Below are 22535 nucleotides of genomic sequence, written 5' to 3' on the forward strand. Positions count from 1 at the left end.
CAGTCAAAGCTGACAGCACAAGCTGAACTCCTTTTTAAAACGATACAATTCCCCAGGCTCAAACGCGAGATGGACTCCGATTGTAAAGGAGCCAGCGAAAAGGACCCACGGAGTTTCATTAAATATTCACGAAAAGTCGCCGGGCGACTGTTAAGTGCAGTTAATGAGCTGGCAATGGTTAAAAGCCATCCACTTGCAACTAATTAAATTATCATTATGAAATGAAGTTGAAGAAAAATTTCTTATAATTGCCATGGCACGCAGCAGCAAGAAAGAAAACAAAAAGCAAGAGAAGAAAAAATTTAAAATAATATGCAGAATTGCTAGCAAAGATGGCGGACAAATGGCTTCGCAGGATGCGCAAATGAAAAATTCAATTTCCGGTGCAAAATGCTGATAGAACTCCAGAACCCTAATGCCAAAGACGACAATGCGCCCCTTTGTACATAATAAACAACATTTTGGGAAAGGTTTTCGCTCCGTGTTAAACGGCTATCATCAGTCAGCATTCATAACTGTCTTTGTGACTTTAAATAGCAATTTCATTTGGAGAGTGATGCGAATGCTATTTATACCAAAGATGGAGCTTAGCTTGGATAAAAATAAGCGTTAAGCGTAGGCGAAGACTCATTTCAATTGATTGGCTAAAGCATTGAAATGTTAAAGTTTGTTAAAAGGAATTTTATTAGTTACTTTACTCAAGAAACTTAAAAAAGTTAAGCATACTTATAGGAGCATTAAGAGCAGATAAATTTTAGAGGAATTCAAGTTCAATAAGTTCAATAAAAATGTGCATTGCTTTATTTAAATTAAGTTTATTTTTTTGTAATATCTTTAAATCAGCAATTACATATAAAATAGTTAGTGCTCAATTGGAAGCACTTGAGATAACATTTTCTTAGTGAAATCTCTGTGCGTTATAAATCAAACAATGCGCTTTATCAGTTTCAATCTATTTACAGGGTAACTGCTATTCTTGTCCTTGGCTTAAACCACAAGCAATTGAATGCAATTGTAAGCTCACACACACTGGGGAGCTTCATTTTGTGTTCAATAGCATGGAAATTGCCATGCAGAACATTTCGAACGACTTTGCTCGCAGTAGTTGATGCACCACTGCGAACATTGTGTTCAGGAAGATTGTGGCAACGAGTAGACAAAGAGAGAGCTAGCGACAGAGAGAGAGAGAGGACAGTGTCTTGCTTTCACACGTCTTCTTTTGTTGGCATAGTTTGACACTGCTCAAACGCAATTATTACGTGAGAATTATATTAAAATGGAAACAATGGCGAGCTGGAGCGGGGAGCCAAGTAAATTGCAGCTGCCAAGACTGCCAGCAACAGCAGCAGCAGCTAAAAGTGGGCGTCTCTACGTTCTCTACAAGAGTGTGGGTGTATAAGTGAGTGTGTGTTACTGTATGTGTGTGTGTGTGTGGCTGTCTGCAGGGCAAATAGCAGAAGGCAACTCGATGCCCTGGCTAGCAAAGGCAGCCAAAGAGCGGGACGTAGAGTATAAGTTGTAGCTACAGGCAGTCAACACACACTAGCGCACCCACACACACACACACATACACACGCATACACAAAGCGAGTGAGTGAAAGAGAGAGAAGAGCGAAGGAGTCGAGTGAATTTGCCCTTGTTAATTGCATGTTCTGCATATCACTTATAAATGCACCCACACACACACACACCTACACACATATCCATACATACATACATACACACACACACACACACACTCGCTCACTGGCAGCCACACACATGTTCAGGAGGCAACACACAGTCGCACACACACTTTGAAAAAGTTTTGCCATAATTGGATTTTCAAAGTTAATTACCAGCATTGAATTTGGCCGTAAAACGTAAGAACAAGCTACTCTACGTATGTGTGCGTGCGTGTGTGTGTTTGCTTGCATGTCTATGTATGCGTTGTTTGTTTGAGCTCTGCTCGATTACAATGTAATTTGGCATAGATTTTTGCCAAGCCAGCGACCCGCTTCAATGCGCTTTGATCAAAAAGTGCCAAAAGAAGACTCGACTCAAATCGCAAATCGAGAGGCCATTGAAAGCCACTACAACTCTTCCTCTTTCTCTAGAGAAGAAAAGCACTACAACTCTTTCTCTTTCTCTAGTTGGACGCCTTGCTGGCTGACTGCATGCAAAGTTATCCTTGCAGACAAGGACTAAGCAAATGGAATTATGTCTTATTATTTAGCCAAAAGGCAACAAATCTCTCGCTCGCAAACTTGCAGCTGGCACTACACCAAAACAGCCAACAACTGTTTGTGTGTTTCTCTCTCTCTCTCTCTCTATCGCTTTGGGTGTCTTTAATGTCTTTATATATGCAGAGCGTATAAGCCATTTTGCAGCTGCCTTTCGGGCCAGGCCAAGCCAGGACAGAGGCAAATGGCGACTCGATAAAAACTCCACTGCAATGGCGCGCTCACATAAAATGCAACATAATTTTCTTATGAGTCACACAGACAAAACGAAGCTGGAAAGGTAACTGGGAAAGGAGCGCTTTGTGCGCGGGTGTTATAACAATGAATGTTATCTGTTTAAGCTGCCACCCGTTTATCCTGGCAACAGCAGCATTCGCAGCAGCAGCAGTTGCAGCAGAGAAGCTTCTGCTGTCTGCCGAGGCAGCAAAAGTCAACCAAACGGAAGAAGATTGCAATTTAAAGGGAACGCCAGGCAACAGAGATTGAGACACTTGGGGGGCAGCTCTCTCTCTCTCTCTCTCTGGTTGCGGCACACAAAACGGGTTTTTTGTGTCTGCAGCAAAAATATTGATGGCCATGGCTGCAAGTTCTCGAAAGGAAAGCCAAGAAGCTGTGCAAAGGTGCGACCAACTTGTAATCGAGGTGAAGTTGGGGGAAAGCGCAGACAACGTCAGAGATAGCAAAAAAAGAGACAGAGACACAGACAGAGAGAAAGAGAGAACACACAACTCGCAGCAGCGTTTAAAAGAAGATGCATTTTAACCCATTAGCTGACACTGTCAAGAGAGATATGAGAAGCTGTTTTTGTTTCAGACAAATTTCAGCTAGCTACTCGCTTTTGACATTTATGAATGTCATATAATATGCTTAGATAAAACCAACTAAATGATGAGCAAATTAAAGAGCAATTGCAGCTGCATTTCCCGAAATATATAAGCTAATGTTTAATTAGAAATTTCTTAGGTTTAACAATACTATATTTATTTTTTACATACACACAAAATTGCCTCTATTTTATTTTCATACAAATTTTGTTTAATTTATAACCTAGTTAAGACTAGGGTAAATAAATTTCTAATTCAAATACAGTTTGCCTGTAGCAATTGAATACTAAGTTCGTATAATTATTGCGAAATATTTTCGGAACTTTAATTAATTTGCAAGTTAAAGAACTGCGACATAGAAAAAACTTTGGGTTGGAGTTTTTGATTTGAATTTTCAGCTGACAAGAACAGCAAGATCATTGTTGTTGATGTTGTTGTTATGTGAACTATTCCGCAAGTGTAAACAAACGAAAAAGTTTTTTGCATCTGAGCGTAATCTCAATGGGTTAAATGCAGAGAAATCTGTTCAGATTGTGGGGCACACACAAAGACAGAGAGTGAGAGAGAGATCTTTGGATGGGATTCGTCGGCTGAAGTTGTGGGTGTATGTGTGAGGCTGGTTAGGTACCGTTATTTCATTACCACTTTTGCATGACAATGCAGAAAAAGGCATGGCGAGAGAGGAGATGGGGGGGGGGAGAGTTTAACATCGTCGAACTGCGCAATGATGTGCAATGCCCCACAGAATCGAGCACCCAAGTGTCGTGTCTAGAGTCGAGAGTCGAGAGTCAAGAGTCGCAGCAGCAACGCGACTCGAGTCGAGTTCGAGTCTTGAAAACTTTGCAACATTGCAGGCAGCGCAGTTTTTATGCAGCGAACGGCCCAAATTGCTTTGGCAAAAGTGGAAAAACCGGTCCAAAGTTGCACCAAAGATACACACATGATTTTCCAACTAACTCTAACTTCTTCTCCCCTCTCTGTCTCTCTCTCTTTCCTTGCTATCGTCATCGCTGTTGTTGATAGTGTGAATGTGTGCGGTTAACATGGCTTAAGAAACTTTTTGTGGCACCCTCTCCTCACCGTCCCTCTCTGCACCTCTTCCAACACAATGTCTCTGTGAAAAAACAAAGTTTTTTTTTTTTGTTGAGCGCACAGGCAACAACAGATAAGTTGCAACTTTCAAAACTTGCCCCCAAAATGTTTTCTGTTTTCTTTACATTTGCGAATTGTTTTCTGCGTTGTTTTGCCCCCCACCTCTTCTCTCCGGCCCACATTTCTTTTCGTATTTGTGTCATGTTTACAAGACGCCCTCAAACAACATCAACAACAAAAGAGTGAATGCAATTTTTGCATTCAGCTGCAAAAAGGTAAAAAAAAAAAAACCCACCTCCAATGCCATCGCCAACACTTGTTGCACGTGTAAAAAATAATTGCGTTCGAGTTTTCATAAATTAACGTCAAGTTTTTCCCCAATTTAAAATCATTTCCACCCCGTAGTGAGTATATCAAATACCCCGTAAACTGTCAAGGTATAGAGTGTAGAACTATGAAAATGAAGAATAGTTTAGATTTCTGTAACTATTTCCAGCATATCTTTTAGTCGTGCAAACTCGTTCGCTGCGCTCTTTGCGAGTCATTTTTCATTTATGCCACGTGCATTTTTGCCAGGAATTTTACTTCGCTGCCGCCTCTGCACATGCATGCTTATGCGTATAACCACACCAACAGCCACGCCCCCACCTCCCCACTCTCGCACACCCTTCCCCTCTGCTACGCATAGCAAACTGCTCCCTGAAGTCCAAAGTTTTGCACTCGCCGTAAAAAAAAAACGGCAGCGAAATAGAGCTAAAAGAACTTTTCAAACGTTTTCGCTGTTGACTTTCCTTCTGTTTTTATTTTATTTTTTTTTTTTTTTGTGGGTTTTTGTTGGTGAAAAGGAAGCGTCAGTCTTGTGCTCATATGCCACACCCCTCATGCCCCTTTGCGCCCTCGTCCAACTGCATCACTTTATCAACAGTGCAAAAATTCAATTTCACTTTTGGCACGCGAAAAACTTTTGACTTTTTGGCGTTTTTCGCCGGGCGCGCGCTCGTATCCACTTATCATATTCCAATTGCCACGCCCCCTCAGCCCCTTCGATGAACTCCCCCTCCCATCGTGTCACTTGTCTATTGAGAGAAGGAAGATGGCGCGAAACTTTTTGCCGAAAATTAACTTTCGAATTTAAGACTTCTTTTGCCGTGTGAGAGAAAATTTTGGATGAAAAAAAAAGGACAAAAAAAATTGCATTCAGTCACTTGACAAAATTAAGAAAGGGGGGAGTCTTAGCTTAGAGGTTAGGCAAGAGCCTTAAAGTTGAATACAATGTGTGCGTGTGTGTGTGTTTGGCAAATCCCCAGTTGCATGTGAGAAGAGCAGAGACAAATTTACTCAGCGGGAGGAAGGCACCCAAAGGCAATCTACAAGATACAAAAGTATCTTTCACCAGCTGCGGCGACGCATTGGTAGCTGAGCAGCAAAAGTAATGACCAAAGCACGAGCTAAAAAACTAGTTGTTGTTCTTGTCGCTGTTGTTGTTGTTGTTGTTGTTGCTGTTGTCGATGCTACTATTGCTTTTTACGCCCGCTGGCCACTTGAGAGGAAATATCTGAGCATTTGAACATTTACGCTTCATCGATTGCAGTCCGAAGTTGGAAAGCAACGGAGGAAAGAATAAAAAGAAACGGATAGCTGGAGAGAGAGACTAAACGAAGTAAAGTATCTGCCAGATAGAAACAAGGTAGCAAAGTTTGCTGGCCAAACAAATAAACCACAGAGCTGGCTGGCTAGCAATTCCGATTGCCCCTCCTTACAGCTCTTAGCCAGCTGTCGTCGTGGCTAAAACTTTTGTTTGGCCAAGTGCAGCGGCAAAGCGATAAAAAGCCACAGCACGAAACGTTCCTGCTGCTGCTGAGCCATTCTGAAGAAGCTCGTCGTTGACCAGGCCAAGTTTACGAAGAGCTACAAACACACACACACACACACACACACAGAAAGCAATTGAATGGGGAGATTTGTTGACAGTTGGCTAAGGGAGCGTGGAAATCTCTGGTAGGAGACGTGGTTGCAACAATTTCCTCATTAGCGTGGCAAATACGCAACTCAAATAGACTTGCAACTTGACACGTCAACCAGCGATGCCAAGTGGCTAATTAAAAGACCAGTATAAGCCACATAAATAAAACTCGCAAGGATGCTGCCAACAACAGCAGCAGCAGCAACATTTCGCAATTTGCTTCTATGAAACTAGCTTGTAACTTCATTTTTCATATGCTCAATGGGGCATGCAGCTTAACTGTGAGCTCAGCTCAGCAGTTGAAAGCCAGCAAATGAAGCAAACAGCGAGCGACGCTTCTGCTTAATGAGCAAAAGCGTCAAAGCAAATGACATTTATAATATTAAGTAGCAAAAATTGGTTAAGACACTTCACTGAAAAACTGTTCAAATGAAGCAGAGATTATCCTTGATTGAATTACATGTTTTTGTGGGTTAACTGAAGCATATTAAAGATTGCCATCATGTTGCTCATTGATTAACAAGGATATTTGCAACACTTAAATTTAAACTTATTTATATCAGCTGTGTGATTAAATTCAAATTTATTTCTTTATCTTAAAAAGTTGAAAGTTTTCTTGAAATCTGTTTTTCGCACGAATCATTTGTAATAACTCGAAATATGAATTAAGTAGTCTACGTTATTGATTAACAATGTTCTTTAAATTATTTAGTAGACAATTTCATTTCTAATTTTTAAATACATCTAAAGTATTTCCACACCAGATGACATCCTCTCTAAGTACTTTATGATTTTTAAGTCACTTTTGTAATTAGTTTAAAAAATCTGTCTGTAAATTTGTTTTTCTAGTGAATTATTTGTAATAACTAGGATTTTGTATTATGTATTTTACATCATTCATGAACAAAGCTTTTTAACTAGCTTCCAATTGGTCTCCTCAATTTACTGTTTATATTAATTTGCAATTCATTTATTAATATCCAATTAGCGGGCGTAACAAATGTGTTAAAAAAAATACACATAAAGAATTAATCAAATTGAAATCAACGAAAAAATATTATGTAAAAAATTGCGTAAGTCGACGTAATTTTATTTGAATTATAGAAATATAATACTCATTTGACAAATTAACAACAATGTGTGCTCGACTGCGAGATATCCATTTTGAAACATTATTCTTAAAATATACCATATTTGTATACCACAAAAATAAGAAAAAAATATACCAATTGCTATACTTAGTATATGGATATAATACTACATTCAAATTATTCCAGAATGTCATATAAACTATAGTTATTATTGTACCAAAAATCTTTAACTTAATTTTATTTGTACTATTACAATTTTTTAATTATTTGATAATTGATATTTCGTCAGAAATAACTGATAACAGTGTATACAAAAAGAATGACCGAATATATGTTTATGGAAACAGTCTGAACTTAATTCCATTATCGTTTCTGTTTTCGCTGTAAATGTTTTTGGCCCCCTTCAATTGCACACAATCTGATCTCGAAGTTTATCGCACTTATTCATAAACGACAACAATGGCAATAAAACAATAATAAAACCAGCCAAAAAAAAAGCAACCAAAAAAAAATACTGAAGAAGTGTGTAATTATATATGCATCGCGCAATAACATTTTGCTTTGTTTGCTTTACTCAACTCTTGGGTTTGGTTTGGTTTGGTTTTCACATCTGTTTTCGGGACGCATAAATTTGGAAAATGTTGTGCAAATAAATTATCAGCATATTTTTGTTTAGTCGCGTATAATTTATGTAACTCGATTTTCTTTGTTGTTGTGTTTCTCGCTTTATTTGTATTTTTGTGTTTTTTTTTTTTTTTTTTTTTTGTAATAATTAAAATGTTTAACGCACCCGCACAAAACAAAATAAAAATTTGCATCTGTTCATATTTATATTTCGGCACATAAATGCATATAAATATATGAGTCGAGAGCATTTTGATATTTTATTTTTGTATAATTTTACTGGCTTGATGTTTGTTTTTTTATTTTTGGCATATTTTCGTAACATTTTGCAAAGACATCAAAATCAACAACAAAAGCCTCCCAACAGATGGACAAATGGAAAAACCAGCTTATAAAACGCGTGTCTCATGAGGTTTTACTGCAGAATTTTCCCCTCATATTCTTCTTCCGCTGATGCCTGATGCTGTTGATGTTGCGGCTGCTTTTCAGCCGTTTAGCTGTTGGTTTTTTCTTCAAGCTTTTCTCTTTATGCTTTGACGGCCACAAAGGACACAGTGCAAAAAAAAAAAGAAGAAAGAAAAGGAGAGAAAACATCGTGTCTAAGCACAGTACAGGAAACAGGAAAAAGGAAAAATCACTGGCAATTTGCATAAGATACAATTGAGTGAGTGTCGTCGACAAGGACAACGACAACGACGACGACGACGACGACGACGACGACGTTTCTTTATTTTCCTGCGCATTATTTTCCCTTTGTACGCTCGTGTAATGAATTATCATATTTCATGTGGCTTCCACTCAAGCACACACACAAACACACACACGCATACACTCAAAATGTTTGCATTCAAATTTGTGACCCATCCACAAAAGAAAAAGCAAAAAAAAAAGTGCCGAGCAGAAAAGGAAAAATATTTACTGGGCCGCCAAAGTTAAGTTAAGGAGAGAATGTGGACGGAGGCAACACAACATTGCGACAAGCCGCAAAAAAATGAGTTACACAAACGAAATGCCGCAAAGTATGCAATAAAAAACAACAAGCAACCAGTCGACAAAAATAGTAGAAACCACAGAGCAGAGCATACCCTGTAAATGCAAGAATAGTTTGAAATAGTTGCGAGTTTTCTTTATGGTTTAAGATTGCATCTAAAGTGTAGCACTTGCTCTTTATCTTCATCTTTAACGTGCTTAAGTTTTTTCATGCTTCCATATGGAAACCCAAAAAAATCACGTAAAGTTGCTAAAATTTCATAGAAATTGCATTTATCTGGAGTTCTATTTACTCATTATCAACTAAAAATTAAAATAAATTCTAATCGTTAATCGTAAGTTAAAGTTGGCTTCATTATTCATTACCTGATTACAGGATATATAAAAAAAACCACAGCTGGAAGCTGTTTGCTAAACAGATGGAGGCAAATATAATTCATGAAAATAAACGTACAATATATCTTAAAAGTAAAGCACAAAGTCGAGAGTTCAGATTCGGCTGCAAAGGCAATTGTGAGTGTGAGGCTGAAGTCGGAATCGGAGTCAGAGTCGGAGCGTCCTGGACTTGGATTGTGTTTCCTCTTTTTGCTGTTGTTGCCGTTGATTTGGGTCGTGGCAAGGACTTAGCAGCTTAGTCTCCACAGAGAAGCTGTGCTGTCTATGTTATTATTGTTGACCAGCTGCTGCTTCTGCTGCTGCTCAGCAGAAAAAAATGACAGTAAAAATATGTCAGGGCAGCATCCTTTCGGCCATTGTACGAGTAAATTTCAGCCCACAATCCGAGTCGTCGTCGTCGTCATTTCTCTGACTGTCTGTTGTGTCCATCTGTTGGTCGCTCTAACTGTCTCCGTCTCAGTCTCTGTCTCAGTGTCCGTCTCTTTCTCTGTCTCTTGTCTGTTCTCTTTTGAAATATGCTTTGCTGCAGCTTTTATAAACTGTATGTCCACTGTTAGTCCTTCCTCCCCCCCTCCTCTTTGTTATGTTGTTGTTGTAAGCGCTTGTCGCTGAACATTTCATTCATTTAGTTTGCGGTTTTGTTGAGCTTACAAACTGCACTTTTCCTTTAGCACTTCTTGTTGTTTCTTTCATTCTTTGGCTTTGACAACGCGACAACGACAACGACAACGACGTGTTGCGAGACGCGAATTTCATTTCAGCCAACAACCACGGACGGACCACGCCCATGTAACTAAATGTTTTGTTAACATTTTCATACATTTTCACAGCTTCAATTTATGAGCGAGAGGAAAAGTCCTGGACAGCACCTCTGGAACTGAGGCCACTTGGCATCTGGCGAACGCAGCCACAAAGCGAACGCTTGGATTACTCACATGTCATGAGCTGACTCGCCCCAGTCCCCCTTTGACTCTTCCCCTCTTCTGATGCTGGCAGCTGGCTTGGAATTACACGCTTGTTACTCATGCAATATTCGCAGTTTGCTCGCGTTCAACTCGCGAACTGAAAACCTGGCCAAACATAACACAATTGCATAGTCTCGAAAATAAAACCCCATTCTCGTTTCGTCTCGCTCTCGCGTTGAGCTGACAAAGAACAGAGCAGCAACTTTTCAATGCAATGTTGCAGTTGGGGTTTAGATCCAACACAGACAGAGCAGGGGCAGCCACAGCATTCGCTTGCCTTTGCTGCCTTTCGATTTGCAAATTGCATAACAATTGCGCGCCGGGTGCTGGCAAAAAAAAAAAAAATAAAGAAAAACCTGAAGTCGACGTCGACTCAATGTGGTGCCAAAATGTGTAACACAAAAGTCGAAGTTTAAAGATGAAAATCTCAAACTTGAACTGAGAAATGCTTCACTTAAAGTTGCGAACATTTTGATTAGCTGCAAATTGAAAATAAAATGTTTTCTCTATGGAAAATTCTTCGAATTCGAATTGTTCATTATTTTGGTGGCCAAACGCAAAACCGGTTCGCAAACCAATTCGTTTTTCGTATTTCAAAGCGCTTTCAGCTTAGCTGCGAACTGAAATGATTTGTCTGTCTGTCGTGTATTGCATTTGTCGTATATTGCGTATACGCAACGTTGCCCACTATGTGGCACGCTTTTCATCATTCAACGCTAAACTTCTATGCGCTTCTGCATAGCTGCTGCGTTCTTTTCATGATGATTTTTCGTATTATTGCATTGCAATTTTAAATGGCAAACATTTTGCAGCTGTCCGCATTCTCTCTTGGTCTATCTATCTCTTTGCCCACTCTCTCTCTAGCTTTGCCTTTGCCTAGCTGACTTTTATAAGTATAAGTATGTATATTTTAATGCAAAATGCAAAAAATTACTTTCATTTTCCTCGGAATTGGTTTTACAAGCAGCAGCAGCAGCAAAAGCCAAGTTAAAAAAAACTTGAGCCAAAACAAGCAAACGGCGAAAACAGCGCGCAAAACTTTTTTTTTCTCTTTCGCTACCAAGTGAAAAGTGTAACAGTACACCGAACACATTCCCCCCGTGTTCCCTCCCCCTCAATGTCTTTCCCTGTTGCATTACAAGCGCTCAGCTGGGAACTGTGCTTCACTCTCAGCACGCGGCTCACAGCTCATGGCTCATGGCTCATGGCTCTTGGCTCTGTGTTGTTGATCCTCTAGTGCAATATATGCAATGCAAAAGTTTTTAATTTAGCGCCAACTTAGCGCTGAGACTTACAACTGCAAGAGAAATGGCAGAGGGTTCTTTTGCGAAAAGAAGGAGAGAAAATTGCTATGGAATGCTAGTCAGCGAAATATGCTTTAAAACATAATCAACTCTCGCTCAGATTGTTGAAATGTCCGCTTCTCCATCTCCACCATCCCATCCAACTAATTCCCCAGCTGCAATTCTAGTCGTGGACTCCACTGATGGATGCAGCCAAGCGCATTTCATGCGTAAATCTGCCCGCCCAGAAATGGACAACGGCAAAACGGCTTAAGCCTTAACATCAGTAGCGCCTCCCTTTCTCGCAGCAGCTCCCTCGGCTCTGACGGACAGCCAGCCAGCCAGGCAGCCAGACGGCAGCAGCCATCAAGAGCTTAGGATACAGCAAAAGGCGAATGCCAAGTGCCAGCAACTTGGGGCAGCAGCAACAGCTTCAAAACTCACTCAAGCATCCACGTATTGGCTTTTGCTCACAAGAGCAAGCCCAAGCCAAAGCTGAAGCTGAAGGTGTGGCTATTACGTGCAGACACGTCAGCTTCAACTATTGCTGATCCTTAAGCTCGCAGTGTCAGCAACACAGATTCAAAATAGCCGACGGCTGAAAATTCAATGTACACATATTTTAGCCAGGATTAGCTTTAATTGTTTTAGGCGGTGGAAACAAATTTAATTACATTCACATTTAATGAATTACATCATTTTACAATTTTAAATATTTAAAGCTTTGACATAATTCATAAATTACGTCGCATAATCGGATAAAAATTTTAGGTATTTAACATATTTAAGAAATACTTTTGTATGAGCAAAAAAAAACGGCAATCTAGTATATTTTGGCATCAATGGTATATTTCACATGAAGTATTTGAACTATACACCAAATATGCCCGTTGGCATGTCTTTGTATTTTTGTGGTCTATTACCTGGTATATTTAACTTATTTGAGAAATACTTTTGTATGAGCAAAAACGACAATCTGGTATATTTTCAACTACAATCTAGTATATTTTAAACGACAATCTAGTATATTTGACCTCTATGGCATATTTCCCATGAAGTAATTGAACTATATACCAAATATACCCGTTGGTATATCTTAGTATTTTTGTGGTATATTATCTGGTATATTTTCATATTAATACCGCTATGTTTTGCTGTTATTCCGAATGGGTAGCGAGTATCGAATAGTCGAGCACACTCGACTGTAGCTTTCCTACATGTTAGAATCTAATTACGATGCTTTGCAAATTTCCCAAATAATTGAAAACTGCGCAGTCAAGAGCAAGTTTTCGACTGCTGTCCATCTGCGACACTCAATACTCAATGCAAAATCAATCTTTGGGATTATCTTGTGAAATTGATCATGCTGCGAGTTGTAGCGTAAGCTCAATGGGCTTACACTGTCCAACATAATCCCGGTTCGTCGGAGTTGCTTTCATTCAACTAACACAAATCGCTCAACTCAACTCAACTCAATTCAAGTTGAGCCGAGTTTCGACTACAGTTTTCGGGCTGCACCTTTTAAACTTTAACTAGTTTGCGACGATGCGAGGCGAGGCGAGTCTCCGGAAAAGTGAAGGCAAGAGAGGAGGTAGGTCAAATGAAATGTGTATCTATGAGTGGGCGTGGGTCAGTCAGTTGGTCAGTTGGTCAGACGGGTGTCGAGCGGAGGTTAAAAAATGCAACTTTTATTTTGTTACATTTCCGAGCGAGAAGCGATTCCCGTGTTCTTGTTGTTCCTCTCTTGTTGTTGGTCATGTTTTTCCTGCGAGCGCTTTTTGTTATTGTTGTTTAACCCTTGTCAAGTCTCACAGCAGCAGCATGGAAAAAAAGTGGGTCACTTGACGCACAGCAACAACAAAAACGGGAGCTGGAAAATTTATTGTGCGTCGTTGTCGCCGCCAGTTTTTAGTTTTTGGTCAGTGCTTTCGGCTGCCAAAAAGCGGCACCAAGGCAACAACAACAGCAACAAGAACAACAACAACAAAAATGATGTTGATGTTGTCATGCATTTGCTCCAGTTTGCCACAAAACTTCCCTCACACACATTCCCTCTGCTCCTCCTTTTCACTTTCCCTACGCCTCAGTCTCTATCTCTGTCTCTATCTCTTCATTGAGTGTCCGAATTTAAGGGCAAGTTGAGGGAGGCGGGGGGTGAAGTGTGACACTTTTCGGGTATCCCATTGCAGACTGGCTTCTATTTTGTTTTAATTTATTGAAGCGCTTTTCAAAAGCGCGACATTGTTGTCCGGCTATATAGATAATATTAATAGCTCGCAAGTGGTCGAATGGAGTTTGCCCCCCAAATAGGTGAATGCCTCTAATGGCCACCCAAAACACAAAACACAGGCGTGGCCTAGAAGTAGCTGCATGGTTAGGGAATATGGTCAAATGATAGCGCCCCAAAAAACACATTTGCGTGAAAGATGTCACGCCATAAAGTTTGTTTATTGAACCATTAGCCAGGCGATAGGCCAACTCACAATCTCACAAATCTGACACGACTCCAAGAAAAAAAAACCGCAGCGTTTGCTTTTCTGATTCTTGGCAGACTAAGGATCTTAAATTTGTGTCGAATAGATTAAAGATTGTACTCATTGTGAAGAATGATTTACAATTAGTGTAAAAGCTTTTAAATTATTTACAAGAAGGTTTCAATTTTTGGGTAACGAACTACGAAAATAAGTCTCAAATTTTCGTTGGGATTTTCAGGAATACTAACTTTATTAGAAGCTCAAAAGTTAAAGATATTTAATTTGTAGAAAATTGGCTTTTTATGGACAATTATCTAGTATTCGATAGGACAGATAAAGACAAGGGTATAGATAGCTCAGTGTGAAATTACGAATCTGATCCTGAGATTTTCTTTCTTTTTATATTATTTCCTCACCTAATAAACTTATCAAGCTGAAGCTTTATATTTAAAGTTCCTACACTAAATACTATATTATTTCAAAGTCACTTTAGCAATTAGTATCATATTGCAAGATTTGTAAAATTACTTCTGTGTTTAATTTCCCAAATGCTGCGCAAACGAACTGCAAGTGTAATCATCTTTCATGGCTCTGGCGACACAGGCGCTGGCATTAAGAATTGGGTTCGCAGTTTACTTGGCAGAGATTTCAAAGGCTCCCACATCAGATACGTTTACCCCACGGCGCCGTGGCAAAGTTACACGCCCTACGATGGTGAAGAGGCGAACGTGTGGTTCGATCGCAAGAAAATACACATCGCAGCGGATGAGGAGAGTGACAACATGTCAGGGGCATACGATATAGCTAATGATCTAATACAACAGCAGCTGGACTCGGGTATTCCCCAGCATCGCATTATAGTCGGTGGCTTCTCGATGGGCGGCGCTTTAGCTCTGCACACTGGTTACCATCTCAACACGAACTTGGCTGGTGTCTTCGCTCACTCTGCTTTCCTCAATCGCAAATCGATTGTATATGAATCATTGCAGAATGAAACGGAGACTCCTGAATTGAACATGTTTCATGGCACAGACGATGATGTTGTGGACTTTGCTTGGGGTCAAGAGACCTACAATACTCTCATCGATTTGGGTGTAAGGGGTTCATTTACTCGACTGCCAAATGCAGAGCACGAGCTGATGGAGAGCTCATTGCTCGATGTAGAGCAATGGATACTGCAAAAGTTATCCTAGAGAATACATACATATTTATTGTTAATAAAGTGTTTAATGCAAGATGGCAATCTTTGTTTGGAGTTTAACTTAATTTGCGTGCATATGAAATGAACATTAAGTGACTTCGGTCTCTTCTTCGTCTTCTTTGGCTGCATTTGAACGCAGCTGTGCAAATAGCCAAGTTTTGTTGCACAGCTAATTAAGTCAAGTTTATGCAAAGGGTTTTCCACTCGTTTCGTTTTCGCACGTTCACACCTGGCGTCCGCTCTCTTCCCTCCCTCCATCTGCTCCACTTCTAATGCCTTTTGTTTTCCCACACACACACACACACTTGCACCCAGAAGCCATCAGAGAAGCTGTTAATGTTCAGTTCACTTGCAGCAGCCATCTCTCAACTGTCCTCACCACCCTCCCTTCAGTCTTAGCCTAACCCATTGTAATGTGCAAATGAGCAAGTTCTGATGAGCTGAATTGAGTTGGCACTTCGAGTAGTGAAACCTGGCAATTGACTGCAACTTGTGGAGGCTTCGCTCTCTCCCCCCTTGAGCTTGGCCGCAATGACACTGATGGATTTGCTGTTAATCAATATGAAATGAGCAGAGAGAGAAGCAACAACAGGGACAGCAACAGTTGCAACTAAACCTCAACTTATATCTCTCTCTCTCTCCTCACTTTGCTCCTGTTCTCATCTCTGTAAATGATGGTAAACGCTGCTGCTGTTTTTTATTCCCACTTTTTTACAACTGTGCTTAACTTTTGTTTTATGAGAAAATATTGTACAAGTTTTTTAATTGCTTTTACGCTTAAAAAACACGCAAATTGTGCCAGATACATGTGTTTCCTGTGTATGTGCTGGATAACAACTTTATTTCCATTTGCAGCCCAAAGAGCTGGCTCTATAAAAACTATGCAGCAAAGTTAACACACAAAAATACTGCAAAATAGTAAAGCAATTGCCAAGTAAACTTTACACTCTATATATCTCTGACTCGTTCCCTAGAGAGAGAGAGAGAGAGAGAGAGAGATAGAGAGAGAGAGAGAGAGAGAGAGAGAGAGAGAGAGAGAGAGAGAGAGAGAGAGTTACTCCTTCTACTCGTTAGCTGGGTGATTTATGATTACAAATAGAATTCACAAACGACGAGTCCATTGGAAACGACAAATCATAAATATTTATAAATATGCTCCACGAGCATACAAAACCGAAACAATTAAGTTAATCGATTTGTGGGCGAAGAGAGTAGGCGGCGAAACGACAGTCGATTGATTACTTAAGAATTATGTGTGAAACCTTAAATAAAACCAACAACAGCAACAACAATAGCAACAGCAGCAAATGTTTGTGAACTTTTCGCTGAAAACTTTTCAAATTAATTCGTGTCTTTAGGCAACCGCAGCCGAAACTTTGGAATTTAGCAAACGCTTGGGAATTCTACACAACAACAAAAAAAAGCCCATAAATATATTCTAAACAAATGAAGAAATTTATAGACAAAAACTGGGCAACTGATAGATACGCTGTAAAGATTGCGGTAGTATAAGCAAATAATCAAATTTATTATAACAATTTTGAATAAAAGCTAAACAGTGAGGTATTACTTTTAAAATATACCAAATTAATATACCACAAAAATACTGAAAATATACGAAATGGTATTTTTTGTATGTTTATAGAGTATAACACTCAACATATGTCACAATCGGCTAAATATGCCAAATTAATATACTGTAAATATACCAAATGCTACGTTTGGTATATTTTAACAGTACATTCAAAATAGAGCGTAAAATATACAAAATTGTCAGACCCCTAGGAGGTATTTTTGTCCATACAAAAAGAAGTTCTTAATTCAGTATTTTATATTTCAATTCTTCGGCAATAAGTTGACTATCTTTACTTTGCCATCTCTAATCAACACTTTATCTTCCGCTGAGCTGTCAATCCACTCTGGAATTTACTGCATACAGGGTATAATAAATTCAAAATACACAAGCCAAGTCGGTCTCTGCAAGGCAATTAGCATATGTCTGTCAGATACTTTTGTATCTGTATCTGTCTTTCTGTCTCTCTGTCCGTGTGTCTAACTGTGTGCAAGTGTGTTTAATTTTAATTGAAATTCATTTACATTTAAAGCCAACAATTATGCGCATTTTCCCAGGCTCCAAACACAAAACAGAGTGAAACAGTCGAAACGATTTGTAAATGATGATGCTGCACACGAGATACATAAAACCGAAAAACGAACGTTTCCAAATTTGCATAAATTAAAATAACAAAAAGCCAACTGAGAAACAAAAGAGTTGGGGGAATAGTTTGGGAATTGCTTCTATTCCCAGCTAGCTTAATTTATCCTTCGACTTGCTCAATTATGCATTATGAGAGCAGAATTTCTTCCTTTTTGCTTGCTTGTTGTTGTTTGCACAGTTTTTGGGCTCTCATCGGTTAAATGTTTTGTGCATGTAATCTTGTAATCGATGCAATTTATATCAAAATACTAAACAAATTGCATAAGATACACACACACAGAGATTCGAGCTCCCTCTCCATATCTTTGTAATACAATCAAAAACTTTGTTAAGCGCATTATGCATGAGTTTGGAGAGCAGACAAGATTGCCTGACCAATGGCAATGGCCTTTTGTGTTGCGAGACTGTTGAAGCTGCTCATTGTGCATGAAGTTTACATGATATTGCCACAATTCGTTTGCCCCGCTTATTATTGCCACACACCACATACACAAACTGTAACGAATGTTTGACGAAAGTGTGGAGAAGGCGTGGCTCAATCTCTCTTTTTTTCTCTGAGATGATTACATCAAGTTGAACTGTGTTAACAATGGGTGGCATCAAAGATGGCCAAGAAACCCGTGCATCATTTCAACATTACACGACGTTCAATTGAGCATGTGTTTTTGTTGTCGAAAGAAAGTTTGCAGCCAAAATATTTGTGTGCAAATTGTTAAAGTTGTAACAAAATTTGCATGCGAAAGTGTTGCGAATAACCCCGAAAAACAACAAATGTGCGACACACGTCAATTTATGCAACAAACTCACAAACTATGCGAAAAATTTGTGCAAAACTGAGATATTAATAAACAAGTAAGAAAGTTACAGGTGTGTTCGACTGTGAAATAAGCAAAACAGCGCGGAATTAATTTAAAATATACCATACAGATTTTTAAAATATACCGAATTAATTTACCACAAAAATACTAAAAATGTACCATGTATTTGGTATATTGACGTAGTACTACATTCAAAATATACCACAGAGTGCAAAACATACCACATTGTGAGCCAAAGTAACAAACACCGCAAATATACTAAAATTATACCTAAGACTATATTTGGTATATTGATATGGTACCATATTAAAAAAAGGGAAAAAGTTATAATAGCCTTTTACTCTATGGATACCGGGTTTTAAAGTATACCGAATTAATATACCAGAAAAATACTAAAAATATACCAAGTGCTATATTGTGTATATTTATATACATAGTACTTCATTAAGACATACCACAGAGTGCAAAATATACCATATTGTCAGCGAAAGTAACTAAAACCGCAAAATACCGAAATTATACCAAAGAATATATTTGGTATATTTATATTCTACGCTATGGCATCATATCACAGACAAAAGTAACTCTAATTTAATCAATCACTAAACTTGTTGTGCTTCAAAATTGTTGCAAAAATTTGCATAAATTAGTCAAAATTTTGAAAAAATAACTGAAGCGCAAATTAAAGTTGAATAATGTGTGTTTGTGCAAATATTTGCAATGCAAGCAGCACTTGCAAAAGTTTTGCCAACCTACTCAACTCATATCAACTCAAGCATTCATTTCCACTGTGAATTAACTTTGTTTTTCCACAGCTTTTTTTTCTTGCTTCTTTTTCGACCCCCTTGGGGGGAGGAAGAAGCTGGCTCACATTTAATTGTGCGTGCACAATTTGCTCACACACACACACACACACACAAAGTCAATTTAGTGTAAAATTTGAAATGATTTTTTGTTGTTTTTTTTGTCAAGGATCAGGCCAAGGACAAAGGACAAGGATAATGTGTGTGCAACTGGCTGGTTGGAGAGAGAGAGAACTTAAAACATGTGTTTGTCAACTTCAAAATGAGTCGACAAATGTGCATATGACACATAAAACTGGTTGTAATTTATAAGAAGAGAAAAAGCAAGAAGAAACTGCAAAGTCAAAGTGAACTTGCAAAAAGACCATACACAGGCAAAAACCCGCAAAAAGCAGAAGCCCACGAAAACGAATGGGAAATACGGAAAAAAAAATGCCAAAAACAAAGTGTAAATAAACAATGGGAAATACAGAAAATGCGTGATAAGAAATACGAAAAATTTATATGAAGAATGTAAACAACGTCGAATTAAAGTCGGTTCGGAAAATTGTTCAACAAGAAAAAAAACCAATGCTCAAAACAAAACAAAAAAAATAAATAAAAAGCTTCATGCATGTAAAAAAGAAATAAAAGAAAATCGCCAATTTTTTGTTGTGCAATTAAAACGACAAGCTGTAAGCTATTTTTCCATGAGCCAAGCGAAGGGCATTTCGTTTTTTTGTGTGCACTAGGTCAGTGTTGGTAAACGTGTTGTGCATGTGGAATGTGTGTGGGAGGAAGGGGGCGTGACCAGCTGCACACATGCAACAAATTGCAGGCAGGCACGTTGGCAAAAATGATAAACAGAATCTATTGCATACTTTGTGGTGCAGAGGGAAAGGGTTGCTGATAAGGCGGCGCATGAAACACAGGCAAAGTTGTAGGTGATACGAACAGAGAGAAAGAGAAAGAGAGAGGGAGAGTGCTGCCAGGGTTGTCATCATCAACAAAGTAATCATGCGTCCCGTCGACGCTTGGGCAAAAAAAAACTTTTTGCCCATCTGCCACAAGTTGTGCTACAGCTTCCACTTCGTCTGCTTCTTCTTCTACTTGTTGTTGCTTGTTACTTATTTCTTATTTTACGTTTTGCAAGCAAAATTTTATTATTAAAATGCAAAATTGAAAATGGCAGCGACGTGCCAGCAACCCAAAGAGGGGAGGAGGGGGGCGTGACAAAGCGCATGCATATGAGTGATGCGTGACAAGAGCAAAAATAAGAGAGAGAGAGAGAGAGAGAGAGAGAGATGGAGCGAGGGCGATGGCAATGGCGAGAGGGAGATGCACTTAAAAAAGAGCTGTTTTATTATTAAACGGTAAAGACTGACTAGAAAACGCAGCTGATGCGGCGGAGGCAGCGGCGACGGTGGCAACCCTAGCACACACATACAAGCAAACGCACGTTCTTGTTCAGTGCACGCGTCTGCCTTTGATTCAATTTAAAGTTTTTGCCGCACACACAACTCAAAAGCAATATCAAAATTTATTTTGCCTAAGCACACACTTACCCAGCAGACACACACACACACACACACACACAGTGCACACACACTCGTGCAGACCTGTGCTTACATAGAAAGTTTTCTAGTGTCAGCGATCTTGAAGCGAACTCTGAGGATAACGAGAGGATAACCATAAACGTTGCTTACCTGCAAAAGACAAAGACAAAGAGAAAATAATGTGAGTAATTGAGATGGCAAATGTAAACGTAAAGAACAACACAAATTCTCTATATATATTATAGTGATGAACTAGCTAATACCCTGCACTAAATGATAAATTTATTTATTATTATTATTAAATACAAGCTAACTTAAGTGTTGTAATATTTTATTTATTTATTTATTTGTTCACAGATTTGATAACTATTTTTAATAATAAATAAAAACTATTTTAAATGTTTTTTCATTTAAATATATTTTTATCTTAGTCTAATTAAATGGTTATCATATTTCATAAACTTAATTTCTTCATAAGCATTAAATTCTTATTGACAGTCTAGCAGCTACCCTATAGTTTCTCTCTCTGCAAATTTACAGGGTATTACAGTTTTCTTCGTGCACACTTAACGATTTGGGCATTTGAATTTGCATTTCATTAAAAGATTAGCAGCCGAATTATATGACCCACAAAATAGCTGAGAAATTGACAGCGAAAACAACATGAAACGAAATGGAAATGAAACGCGAAACGAAGAAAACAAAAAAAAAAAAACATTTCTGCTGCGACTTGCAAGGAAAGTGTAAAATTTCATTTAATTACATAAATTACCCAGAGTGCTTAGCGGCTAATGGGAGGATGAGCTGAAAGGGAGGAAGATGAGACGGGAAAAAGCTCCTAATGTATGCAAGTGTGAGTACACGAGTGTGTGTGTAAATGAGTGTGAGCTGCTGCTGCTGACATTGAACAGGAAGCTCAGATTTCACATTTCACATTCAGCGCAGCGAGACGCACACACACATACAAAAACAACTTCAATGCGCAAAAATGTAATGGGAGACAGCATATACTATACATATACGTGAGGGAGGGGGAAAGGGAGAGAGGACACCACATATAGCGGCTAATAATGACGTTTACATGAGAGACAAACAGCAGCAAACAACAGAAACAGAAGCTGAAGCAGAAAACGGCAGCAAAAAGCGCAAGGGAAATATGAATATGCAAAGAGGGGGGGCCAGGCAACATGTGGGAGGGGGAAACTGGCGGCTGTAACCCAAGGCATATAAAAGAGACGAAAAAAGAAGTGAAAAAAATACATACTCATATATAGCAGTACATATATATGTAGAATAAAGTATAATAAAGACAACTCCAATGCAAGGCTGAAGTGAAAGACAAAGGAGACGCATGCAAAATACTTCACACCCAGCGTGAGGCAAGCGGGAGAAGAGAGAGGCAGAGACAGAAGCGAATAAACCACCTGAGGCTATGGACATTTTGCAGCTGTATCGACGAGCAGCGGCTGACTTCAAGGCGGCATTGTTGTCATAACCGAAGAGCAACACAGAGAGAGAGCGAGATGGCAGCTGACTACGGGCGCACTTGTCAAAGTGAAGAGTTTGAAACAAGTGCAAGAGCGAGAGGGCAACAATTGCCTAGCGGCTGATTTGCATTGGGACAACGGCTGTCGTTGATGACAAAATGATAAGGTAAAACATAAGACAGAGCGGGAGAGAGCGACTGACAAGAGAGAAGTAAATGTGCGGCGTGCCAAAAGCAAAGCAAAACATACACACACATGAGGCAGAGAGAAACTGCAGATTGGCGATTACGGTAGAAGAAGAAAAGACAGCAACAACGGCAGCTACAATGCAAATAAAATGAAGATGAAAGAGCCCAGATATCAGCAGCACATTCTTATCTCGATAATGTTGCATAAATATTGATGCAACAAATGCGTCACAATTTCCGGTGGCCATTAGTGAAAATCTCTCTCTTCATTTCTCTCTCTATAATAATAAGCAGTGCTACTTTGAAGCTCAGATACGCAGAAAATTGAAGTGGAAGTACCAAAGAATAAATCAAAATCAAA

At 39.1% G+C, this 22535-nt stretch overlaps 2 protein-coding genes across 2 annotated transcripts in view; one reads left to right on the forward strand and one right to left on the reverse strand.

Annotated features, from left to right (window-relative positions):
* The window catches only part of LOC132784252 (cell adhesion molecule Dscam2), a 124271-nt gene that overhangs the window by 53921 nt on the left and 47815 nt on the right, over positions 1-22535 (reverse strand). The gene's annotated exons all lie outside the window — the stretch shown is intronic.
* On the forward strand, positions 14368-15161 carry LOC132794883 (lysophospholipase-like protein 1). The gene has a single exon (XM_060805176.1). The coding sequence runs from the start codon at positions 14473-14475 to the stop codon at positions 15115-15117; it is 645 nt and encodes a 214-aa protein (XP_060661159.1). The 5' UTR covers positions 14368-14472; the 3' UTR covers positions 15118-15161.

Source organism: Drosophila nasuta, chromosome 2L (assembly GCF_023558535.2).
Source record: "Drosophila nasuta strain 15112-1781.00 chromosome 2L, ASM2355853v1, whole genome shotgun sequence".
Taxonomy (NCBI): Eukaryota; Metazoa; Arthropoda; class Insecta; order Diptera; family Drosophilidae; genus Drosophila; species Drosophila nasuta.